Source organism: Tachypleus tridentatus, chromosome 6 (genome assembly GCF_004210375.1).
Source record: "Tachypleus tridentatus isolate NWPU-2018 chromosome 6, ASM421037v1, whole genome shotgun sequence".
NCBI lineage: Eukaryota > Metazoa > Arthropoda > Merostomata > Xiphosura > Limulidae > Tachypleus > Tachypleus tridentatus.
In genome coordinates, this window is record NC_134830.1 from 169,246,806 (window position 1) to 169,259,625 (window position 12,820).

The 12,820-nt window shown below is 31.0% G+C and overlaps 1 protein-coding gene across 8 annotated transcripts in view; it reads right to left on the reverse strand.

The window, feature by feature from the left end:
• LOC143254418 (splicing factor U2AF 50 kDa subunit-like) overlaps positions 1-10,200 on the reverse strand; it is a 32,454-nt gene extending 22,254 nt beyond the window's left edge. For 2 of the 8 annotated variants that reach the window (XM_076509551.1, XM_076509547.1), the window contains exons 1-5: positions 10,074-10,200; positions 9,088-9,200; positions 6,060-6,168; positions 1,871-1,973; positions 1,137-1,246 (exon numbers count right to left, since the gene is read on the reverse strand). In XM_076509551.1, coding sequence (XP_076365666.1) covers positions 1,137-1,246; positions 1,871-1,973; positions 6,060-6,087 — 241 coding nt within the window. In that variant the 5' untranslated portion in view covers positions 6,088-6,168; positions 9,088-9,200; positions 10,074-10,200. Of the gene's footprint in view, positions 1-1,136; positions 1,247-1,870; positions 1,999-6,059; positions 6,169-7,517; positions 7,583-9,087; positions 9,201-10,073 lie in introns of all 8 variants that reach the window. The other 6 variants (XM_076509555.1, XM_076509552.1, XM_076509549.1 and 3 more) reach the window with 5 other exon arrangements.
• Positions 10,201-12,820: the final 2,620 nt, after the last annotated feature.

A 12,820-nucleotide genomic window follows, 5' to 3' on the forward strand; every position in this document is an offset into this window, starting at 1 on the left:
CACCCATTCACCAGGTCCTCCTGCCACATCATCTCTTTCACAAACTGCCAATAGTTCTAACACTTTAAATTACATTGTTTACAATCAGTGGAAAAACCAAGGTTTTAATCTATCAAATGACATTATACTACAGTTTTCTGCACAGGGGATTATACAACACAACATTCACTTTCAAATTTTTTTCCATGGGAATCACTTCAACAAGTTCAGCTGAGTTTTTAAGAGACTCTCATGATACAGTAGAAAAATTGTGACAGTTATAGGACATAATTTGCCTTATGTACATTATTATTCTGCATGCTTAGCTACAATATTTACTAAAATAAATTATTTAATGTGGTAGAATAATCTGCTATCGATAATCAACAGCAAAACAAAAAGACCCAAGTTCCATATATCTTGCTTTTCAAGTGTATTTTTATTTATAATTATAAAAAGTAATTAAAATGTAAAAATTAGGAACTTAAGTTAAATCAGCTAAGAATATGAAAAATATTTAAAAGATGTGCTCACAAGCAGCTTGTACGTTACTTCATTAAATATGGTAACACGATCAGCACATTCACCAATTGGCTTACAGTCTGAGTGGTAGGATTATCAGTTAGACAATGTTAAAAGGAAATAAAATAATAAGAACAAAAACAAACAGATGTATACTGTTATGAGCTTTAAGTTATTTAGGATAAACAATTATAGTTTCTTGTTATAATTCTAGAAAGGAAGTGTGAACAGCAAGCAATTAATTTTGTAGTGTTTTTATGTTCAGAGCTCTGAAATAAAAATTTTTAAATCAAATAATGGAGTTAAAAGAAATCCAAGCATTAAAGAAAAATTAATACAGCTCCCAATCTTGATATTTCTCAACAAGGAATGAGTGAAATTAATGAATATACATCACCTAGGGCCACATGATTGGTGTAATCCACTTACATTAGCAAGAGGGTTAAATACATTTCTTAATTCGTGGTGACAAGAAATCAATTTGAAGTAAAAATGTACTCTAAAGATGGCTGCTATGGTTATTAAAACTTGTTTTGTACTTTATTTTAATACTGACACCAGCTGTCTTTAGAATACATTTCTTAATGAATGCTTTTACTTTCTATTTAAAACATATATTTCCATTTTTGTGCTACCTTGCATGGCTTTATACTGAAGAGGTGTGATATGTTCAAATCCAGCTGGTGGCACATCCCAGTACAGAGACTGTTTCCTTCGTCTGGCTTTCTTCTTGTCTACACCAAAACTATTCCAAGTAAAATGTATAATACAATTTCAAGTGTGACTTATTCCTCAAGCTTATTAAAAGTTAACATTTCTTTTATTATGCATGAATAGTTGCTACTGAAAGGAATTACTGATCCTCTTTATCAGAGTTACAAGTCTTGGTAACTTTATTAATTTTGAGTAACATTTCCCCAGTATACTTTAGTAAATCACACACTGAAACATGAGAGCATGTAAGAATAATAAATTATCCTTAACTGGAAGTATTAGTTGATAATATGCAAAAAAACAATTTAATGGTGATAATGTATTAATAAAAAATCAACCTGGAATATTTTTTGTGCTACATTTGTAAAGAACAAAAGAAATGTCCACATTATTTCCATATTTTGAACAAGTATTATCTAATAAGGACTATTGGTATAATTTCCAAAACTTTACATTTAGGATCTTAGGAATGGAACTCTACCCTAATACAAGCTGGCTTAAGAGAGTCTCCATTTCTATAATATTCACAGACTGGAAGTATAAAGAACGTATCTTTGTTAAAATTCTATACAAAAATTAAGAAAATTAGATATATATAATAATGTAAACTTTGAAGTAAAAAAAATTGTGTCCTAATCACACACATTAAACTTACCTGTTGCCCTTATCACGAGATCTAGATCGTGACTTTCTCCGCCTGTCTTTACTCCGGGAACGACTCCTTTTGCGATCACTTCTTCTTCTGTCTCTGTCTTTGTCTAAAGAGATAGAAAAGCAGGTGACCTGAGAAAAAACAAAAAATATATCATTACAAAGCCACTACATACGTAAAATTTGTTAAGTGTGAACAACATCCACACTTATTTTCACAGAAATTTTTCTGTGCAGAGCTTTGAAATGAAAATTATGATCAAGTTAATTAAGCTAAAATAATCTAAGCATTAAAAGAGAAACTAATATAAAAAAAAAAAACAGGCTCCCGAGCTTGATATTTCTTGATAAAGGGATGAGTGCTAGGAATGAATATACATCACCTGTAACTGATGAGAGCTCTGGAAATACCTTCTTCGTAGGTAAGTGTCAACTTTAAGACTCCTCTTCTTGTTTCTATCCTTCTTAGGGTTTGATTATCCAGTGTTATTACAAATTATTTACAATTACTAATTACATGAGAAGCTGTTAGTATTCTCTAAAATAATCTTGGGTTGTAGACTCCTGTGCTCTCTTGGAAAACAAATGTAAAACCATAAAATTGAGCAAGTATTTCATTGATTCATCATTCAATGGAGTATTCAGAATACCTACTAGAAAAACATAATTTTTACATCACATTTCATACAAATCGGTTCCATTGTAAGTGTAAATGTTTTGTAAAAAACACTTAAATAATCAGATATTAAATGTAATGCTACTTTGAGCATGATAAACATTTGAAAGCTCAATATACTTACTCTGTACCACAGAAACTATTTATCTGTTCAAACAAAAACTGATTTATTTCTCTGCAAGGTGTAGACTGCATCATGTCTGGCTTCAACAAAACAGTTGTTATTACACAAATGATTTATAAAGGTAAGTGTGACAGTGACATAAGTCTTAAATAATACTAGATCATACATACGCAAATCACAAATTATAAACAATTCATGAGACAGCAATGAAGAAGTAACTATTTTATAGACAGCTTTTATTACGAACACTAAAAACAAATGTTAAGACTAGTGGAAGAACAACACAAGTGTTAAGTAAGAAGCATTTGAGAAAGAAATGTCTAAACCAAGATGAAAATTTTGGAAGTCATAACCACACCACTGTCATATAGTGAGACCACATGACCTTCTTATACAGTAGCTTCACACAATTTTTTACCTATGTAGGAAAGTGGCATTTGAACTCCTATAACAATATATGGTTATAGAATCAAGAGGCAACCCATGAAACAAAGGAATAGTATACAAAGACTAGATTTGTAGTTTGTAAATTATCCTATATTTTTTTTGTAAAAAGGTGAAACCTGTTTGACAGTACAACTGTACTTACATTTAATGTACAACACCTATAGATATATGGTAAAAATAATCAGTTTGTTTCTTTTTTTAAGTCCTTGTGAAATTTAAAAGTTTTAGCAAAACAACATGCACCCCACTGGATCAATAAACAAAAATTCTAACTGGATAAATATGAACATGATTAGAGTTAGACCTGCCTCCAGGAAAAAAATAAACTAAATAAACACAAAGCTGAAAGTATACAAACAATAAAACCTTAAGTTGGCTTGGTAACTGATAATTCAACTAAAATTAACCAGGATAATAAACTTCAGGATGCCATCAATTTCATACTTTTAATCTAGGATATATCACTCCCAATGGAAATATTAATTTAACTCACGATGTTAGAAAAATACAGGTGTTCAAGAAGTCTTAATAGAAATGAATAAAAATCCTACAACCTGAGAACTTTCAAAAATTGAAATTCCAAATTTCAATTGGATAAATTACCAATTCCCAATTAGCCCCTGAAGAAGAAAGATCCACATTTCAAAAGCATGTGAGTTATTGAGTTTTTATTCATTTCTAACAATCTCTGGATAGTGTATGTCACCAGCTGAATAGTATCTCAAACAGTAAACAACTTTTAAATGTGAATTACGTAGCTGTCTACCAACTTTAACCCTTTGAGTGCATAATTAAATTTTGGGTAAGTTCTAGAAAAATGTCAATTATCACTAAAAATGATTTAAAATTTGACTTTTTTAGTACTTTCTCAACATCAGAATCCACTAGTTGCACATTTGCTTGATGGTGTACACATAGCATGGTACTAAGGCAGAAAATTCTAGATGTTAGTATCCCAAATGTTACACAATGACAAAGTTTTTGTGATACCATGAGATAAATCTGCCTGTCAGATCAAACAACTATAAATGTTAAATCAGATAAATCTAATTATAGCATCCAAAGTGTTAATTAATAATTCTCTGTTATTTGTTTTGAATTTCACTCAAAGCTACACGAGAGCTATCTGCACCAGCTGTCCCTACTTTAGCAATGTAAGGACTAGAGAGAAGGCAGCCAGTAATCACTACCCACCACCAACTCTTGGGCTACTCTTTTACCAACAAATAGTAGAATTGACTGTCACATTTATAACACCAACACAGTTGAAAAGACAAGCACATTTGGGGTGACAGAGATTCAAACCCATGACCCTCAGATTGCGAGTCAAGCACCCGAACCACCTGGTCATGTCATTACCACAGTTTCTAACTCTAAAACACTTGAGAAACGATATTTTATCATTTTATATAAATGTTTTGTAGTACTGCATTACTATATAGCATCAGTGAGCTTTGCAGGTAAGTACTGCATTTATGTAGATTAATGGAAGTAATCTTAGCAGTAATTTCTGGTTTCTTTAGATAATAATGGCTACTCAGATCTTTTGTATGGGAGTAAATGAAACTTTAGAACACCTGGGAACAAATGGGAATATTTTAAACTTTTATCTAAGATATTTCATTTATGAAAAAGTTTGTCTGTTTAAAAGCTATAGACATTTTCAATGACATTAGGTAAACTTAGTTAGACTTAGCAAGTACAACATAAAATAGTTACACATTTTGAGTTATAAGATGCTAAAATCTTTGTCAATTTTTGCAGTTTTTTTAAAATAGTTTATAGTTTCAAGTGGTAAGTATCAGTAAAATAAGATATCCAAAAAGATGTATATTAATAAATAACAGTTGACTTGAAGTTGACAATGTATTAAGTGGAACCTGCTTACCACCTATTGAAGTTCTAAGTCAAAGCGAAATATTTTCAAAGTTTTGCAACAAAAGTTTGGACAATCCACAATCTAAAAACAACAAATGCTAAATCCCATTAAATTAATGTTGTCTAAGCAAACCTAGACAGTGCATAATACATTCACACTAAATTTCATGCATATATTTAAACTGATCATACATAAGAATGAATAATGTTTGACCAATCTTTCACTGATCTCAAACATTCATACCACACACATACAAACACCAAACATTTGGAATTACATTAAGCAAAGGAAAATACATAGAAACAAGTAAATAACTGTTATATTCCCATACCAAGAAAATTGTAAGGATTAGTTATAATGTCTTTTAGATTAAGTTTTTGTTTTAGCACAAAGTTATACCTGTTAAACGTACTGCAGACTTTATAACACAATAAAGCATGTCAATAAAAACTGTACAGCTAGTGAACTATAATCTGATATATTTTGTTTAAGATTCTATAAATAGTTAAATTATAGTTTCAGCTACTTTTAGACCAATCAAAATTAAATTACAAAATGAATGTTGCTCTACAAATACCTTCAAAATAACCTAACTGCAATGAAGAGCCATAGAATGCACAACAGAAAGGGATTAATATACTTACATATGATAAACAATTTATTTCACAGCTATTTATCTTAAGCAACATTGCAGTGTATATATTACAAATTCAGAAATATTAAAAGTAGGTAAATGCAGAGAAAAAACTGCTTTAAATACCACCACATGTCTATGTATAATGTAAGCAAACAATAAAAATACCATAACAAAAGGTAAGGTAATTTAGCTTTTTAATACAAAGAAATTTAAAAAACTACACTCAGGCTACCTCTACCAAATACACACTCACTAAATCTATATTAAATGTAATTATATCATAGTACTTACTAACTTTTCATACGAGTTAAACAATCTTAATGAAAACAAGGGTTTCAGGCAAATGAATCTTCATTTTTTGTACTTAAAAATGTAACAACTGATTTAAACCACTACGATATTTGCTTTTAACTCTACTTTTAAAACTTACCTCGATCGAAATCTCTTTCTTCTCCCATTTTCAGTCAATTCCACTCGTTTCAATATTAGTGTTTAATGTCAAAAATATTCTTAGGTCAGTAATGTTCAACCTACCCAACCTACAAAAATAAATTTTGTACATTATGACTTAATATATTATAATTACTAGTATCACATCAAATCTTCATCCTTAAACTTATTTCTTTACTCAGTTTATTCAGGATACCAACATACAGTCAAAAATACAAAGAAACATTAATGACACATTACAATGTACAGTAGAGGCCTTTCTTTTTTTCTTTAAAGGGTAGAATTATAGATAATTAAATATGCAGGCAATAAGAATAGAGGGTAGAATTTAAATAAGAAAAACTCAGACATGACTATAATTAAGGCAGTATAACCTTTCTATACAAGTTACCAGTCTTTGAATTTCATAAATAACAAGGGCTGCTCTAGGCTTCACCATTTATTTCTTCTGGCAACAGTCATGTTTGACAACTCTTTCTGCCAACATCTGATGCCAGTAAAATTTCAAGACAAACATTTTACTGACAATGCAATTACAACATGACACTTGTTTACTATACAGTTTATACATATGATCTTGTCACACATTACAAATTCATTGTTCAAAATCTAGTTCCTGGTGTTTGGAACTAGTGACAGTATTACAAGTTTTGTAACTTTTGAGTTCTGACTTTTAAGAGCCACAGAAGTCCTTCCAACTTTTTATCGTTCTGAAACACTAGGCCCTAAGAACAAGGACAATACAGTTTTAAAAGGGTTTTATCTTCAAAGAGTTGATTATGGTTATGTACCTTCATCTACTTAAATACAAATCAAAGGATATATTTTTCTCAAGAAGCCAGATTATCATACACTATCAGAATATTAATTTTCCATCTCACTTGTCACATGTGGTTCAAATGTATTTAAAAACAAAATCTCTTACTTAACAACTAGGTACCTTTTTACAGAATATCACAAAGATAACTTATTTGGAAACAATGCTAAGCTAGCAATTAAACTTGTGCATACTTTCACACTGTAGGTATTTATCTCTTAAAACAATACACAACTCCCACCATGAAAATGAAGTTAAAAAAAAAAAGAGTACACAATTTGTATGACTTCAGTCAATGTAACTAATCTGATGATATGAATTTCCAGTCTTCAGTATCACAGTTTTATATGTTATCAAATTTCAGATTCACATTTGTAATAATTACATTTCCTAATGTGAAATGAAAAAATACATACACGTAATTAAAAATACTGAATCCCAAATTTTTTTTACTTGCTATTTCATACTTGGGAATCCAATTGAAACACATAAGAATGGTTCTTAAACAACCAGAAAAAGCTTAATGAATGGCTATAGTTCTACCCAAAAACATTGTGCTTGTAGACAGTGATTTTTTTTCTAGTAACTGTAAACAATATTTTAAATCAAAAACATAATTACACCTAAAGGTTGGCACAGCTCAGAAGATTTAGGTTAGTCCAAAGTCCATATTCTTAGCTAACAACCTGTTATAAAAGTATAATATGAATAAGGTTAAAAATAATAAAGCTTGATATATTAAACATTCTAGTTAATATCACCAATGGAAAAATAAGAGTTTATTTCATGGAAAACACACAACTACCAGTTGTTTGTTAGCTTCATGTACTATTAAATATTTAATACTTGTTAAAGTATAATCAGTATGACCTTGTACAAGCAAAACTCTCCACAATTCTTACTAAAAATGTTTTGTTGCCAATGAAAATTATTCAATATCTCCAACAATGTAGCTTGAAACCTGAATACAACATACCACTTATGTCAAAACACTATACACACTGCATGTTCCTCCAAAAATAAACCATACCAAGTTTCATACTGTGAGAAAGGTCACTGTCATTGCTGTTTTTATTAGGCCTTAACATAAGTAACTTCAGAAACAAAATATATACATATAAAATGAATACAAGTTATGTTTAAAACCTACAATGTATTTTAAATAAAACCTTATTTACAATTTTAGAAAAATCAGCTGAATTGTTATTTTTGTATGGTATTTTTTAATTGTAAACCTTTGTTTACAAACACCTTGAAACTATATGGTATATTTCAAATCAAAATATTAGATACAAATTTTATAAGAATGTAGAAAGGCATCAAAAATCAATATTTAAATACAACAAATTTAAATATTCTTAACTGCTTCTTAAAAAATTACATAACAGAACATTTCTGAAATCTGGAAATTCATACAAATATGACATATAAGCTGCAGAAATATAATCTGGGGTTTCAAAATATTTCATCAAGTAGTTGCTTTATTTTTAATGCAATAGAACAAACCACAACCTATTTGTCCCATTCAAGTGTTTTAAAAGCTAAAATGGTCATTTGATCACCATTTTATATATACAGAAATCCATGCAAGATAGAAACTAAATGAAAGGACTTTGTCTTAGCAGATGATACATTGTTCAAGTCAGTGGGGCATTAACTATTACTGACAGTTAAGCTAAAAACATTTTAAGATGCAAATATACAGACACTGATTTTCAGTCTGAAAGAAGTAATTATCTACATAGTACATATACAAGTTAGGCCTCACTTGGAATACAACATAGTTTTGGTCTGTTCATATAAGAAATTATACAAGATTTATTAAAAATGGTTCAAAGGAAAGCTAACAAATATTCCAGGGATGAAAGAATTATCTTAAAGACAGGTTAAGATATATATATATATATATACAGATTAAACATCAATTAAACACAGGCCTCCAAATTTTGTCATTCTGATGATAATTGAATGAAACAAATATAAGATAAAACAGGATAGGTTACATTCAGAATTGTATGATTTATCTAACAGGCTAAATGACTAACAATATTTAATTTCTGTAGTGCATGTTCGTGTATCAAAGACATTTTAATACTTGGGTTTGCATTTTAGGGGAATGCTCTAAAAAAAGTCCTAAAATGAAGAGGCTGTATCCAGTTAAAGAAAAAACATCAATTTGATATTAACTTACAAGATCCTTTATTTCCAGTATCATGGGTAAATGACTTACAGAGTGGAGTTTGTCAGTCAGCAGTTGTGAATGCCAGCATTTTACAAGAATTTATAAGGGTAATTGATGATTTCCTGAAAAATAAAAGGTTTTAAATTTTTCTTTTTTATAATTGTCAGTTGGTACGGACAGCCTTCAATTTATTGACTAAATAGTCCTTTATTGCCCATACTTTATATTAAAACTTAAAATACTAAATCTTGCTCTCTTAATAGCCACACATCTGATATGATTAATCTATTAACAATAGTATTTTGACATTTAGAAAATCTGCCATAGATATCCTAATTAAAGTTAAATGGATTTTTTTTAGATAAAATCTACTTTACTAAACTGTGAATGTTATTAATTCTATCAGAGACGTAAGAAGGAGTTGCAAAGTGGGAGAGGTTGACTAGAAATGTAGATTAATATAGTAATATAACCTACTGTTTCTACGTAACTTAAAAAACAAATGTGTAAAAGTGAGGGTGCTGTAGCCTATAGCACCCAGGTTCCGACACCTCTGTACATGTATACTAATGACAGTAATATAGTGCAAATTTTCGCGCTTTGAACCCCATGCTCACTATCAACGTAGATGATGTACGTAAAATACAAGTTTATAAAACTAATGTATAAATAGAAAACGGGCCTAGTACTATTACAGCAGAAAGTGGTAATATTGATAATGAAAGTTCATACTTGCAGCGATAGTAAAAACCTTCAATACAAATTCAAATGCTTATGTTTAGACTTTAGCTTAGGTTAGGCTTAACAATGAAAAAATGTACGAAAATTTCATTTTCATAACCTAAGTGAAATGAAGTTTGATATACAAGTTTCAGATAAAAAAGTACAAAAGTATATACTTTTTCTTTCTACAAACAACTATGAATATTAGTTATTTTCGATAAATGATTAAATGATAATTTGAAGAACGAAAATTAGGCCTAACTATCACTCACCAACTCAAAATGAACACGCACACAATGCATAAACCAAGTAACCACCTTTTCTTGATACATGTAGAAGGAAGACGTTAGGTAACACCCGTTTAGGCACTACTTTTTTACTGTAGTCTACAATAATAACTAATTGTTATTAACTAAATAACGACTTACGGGTTTGAAACTTATAAAAACAACAACAAAATTATATATTTATAATAAATATTAATAATAGGATCAAAACGAATAATAAAGAATGATAAAAAACATGTTGCCGAATTAAAATAAATCTACATTCTAATGATAAAAGAATACGTTATTCGGAAACAACAGAATTATTTAAAAAGTGTATGTGTGTGTTTTTCGTTTTGCAAAGCCACAAAGGGCTATCTGCTCAGCCCACCGAGGGGAATCGAACCCCTGATTTTAGCGTTGTAAATCCGGAGACATACCGCTGTACTAGCAAGGGGTATATGAAAAAGTAAAATATAATCCTCTGCTTGAATTTACGTTGAACATTCAAGTCGAACGAGTTGTAACAAATTTTGAAAAGAAAGTAATCTAATTGTTAATTTTAACATTTCTAGCAACAGTAATTGATATGATTTACTATATACTTCATTTAAAAGAAGAAAAAAAAGGATTGAGTAAATATGATTTTTCCATGATTTATTCCTAAGTACTCTTCCAGCAATTAAATTAATAATAAATACATAAATGGCCCATTGGAATACAGCAAGCTATGCTTACTGTTCGCTTGCTTTACTTGTAACTATTCATGTTATGTGAATTTTGTTTTCCATTATAACTGAAACTCTTAAAAAGATTACCCAAAACCAAGTTTAAAAACTTTCTGAAGTTGTAAGCCTTTTTATTTATGAGTAAAATATTAATACAACAAATGCCTATTTATTTCATTTTCACGATAAATTTTATACAACGAAATAAATCTAGTGCAGCACATTACATACGTTCAGATATTCGGTCAAGTGCACAAAGGAAAAGACAATGTGTCAACATCATTCTGTTTGTTTGTTTGGAAATTTCGCACAAAGCTACTCGAGGGCTATCTGTGCTAGCCGTCCCTAATTTAGCAGTGTAAGACTAGAGGGAAGGCAACTAGTTATCACCACCCACCGCCAACTCTGGGGCTACTCTTTATCAACGAAAAAGTGAGATTGACCGTCACATTATACGCCCCCCACGGCTGGGAGGGCGAGCATGTTTAGCGCGACGGGGGCGCGAACCCGCGATCCCTGGATTACGAGTCGCACGCCTTACGCGCTAGGCCATGTCAACATCATTCATCGTCAGTACTTGGGCTACTTTTATCTCTTTAAATGCAAGAATTTGACGATCATCCTCTTAACATGTCGATAGCTTCGAAATGTAAAGTTTAGTGTTTATTTGTTATTTTTTGCTCAACAAGAGGTGAATTGTAGCATACTATCCTCTATATCACAGCTATTGGCTTTTAAATTTTTCATTCTCAATATAACAAAATAATAGTATCGTAAAGAAAAAATTACACCCCACGGTTTGTTGATAAAAGCAGAGTCACACTATGGGTTATTTGTATTGTGCCACCAAGGCAAAGAAATACAATTCTTAGCGTCATTAGTCCAAATCTGACTTTTCGCTGAACCACATGGATTACTTTCTTCCTATTAACTCCTATAAAATATAATCAAAACCTAATCAAGATTTAAAAAACACTTTACACATAGTTCAGTACACTGTAACAAAATGACCTGGATCGGAATGGTCAAGCGTGTTAAAGCGTTCGACTTGTAATCCAAGGGTCGTGGGTTCGAATCTCGGTCACACCAAACATGCTCGCCCTTTCAGCGTAGGGATATTATAATGTGACGGTCAATCACACTATTCTTGGGTAAAAGAGTAGCCCAAGAGTTGGCGTTGGGTGGTGATGACTAGGTGCCTTACATTGCTAAATTAGGTATGCTAGCGCAGATAGCCCTCATTTAGTTTTGTGCGAAATTCAAAACAAACAAAATGACTCTGAATATGCAATTCAGCAAATAACTTGACAGTCACAGCCGACATAAAGTCGCGGTAAAATGGAATGTAATATAACTACATTTTGATATTGTTTGCCGTTCGTAAATAGTTTGATCCTACAAAAAGTGGATCCCTTTTGGGAAGGATAAGCAACAGCATTTTCCTACGCAAAATATTCATATATTCAGATTATAAATGTATGTTCACATTGAAAATTATGACTTGCAAGACAGAGACCTCCTTTATAATTAATTACATTAAAAAATTAGGAATATTGGGTCGAGTTGGAGAACCAGAACCATCAAGAAAGAGATCTGCAACAAGTTGTACCCCAGCCGTAGTAAGCAAAATGTGGCATCTTGTAATAGGTGAAAAATCATAAACACAAAGGTCAATGGCAAAAGCCATCCATGTGCCCTAAGCAACATAATCAAGAAAGATCGCCATCTGAAAAAGTGACACATGCTGTTTCCATGACATATTTACTCAATCGCCACATACCTTAAGCAGATGGAGTAAGAAATTGGTATTTGTGCTATTCCATATGAATGCATATAGGTCAACTCATCAGACCCAGCGCCTATTTGTGTTAGTTAACTGTTTAAATAAGCACTAGAAACCAGCCATTCTTGTACAGTAGATAGATTATGAGAAGAATGAATGGAGGGTGTGCTTTAGACATGAAACGTTATGACAGTCTTTTGCAATGTAAACTACTCCACAGATCTAGTTTCAAGTGAAAAATA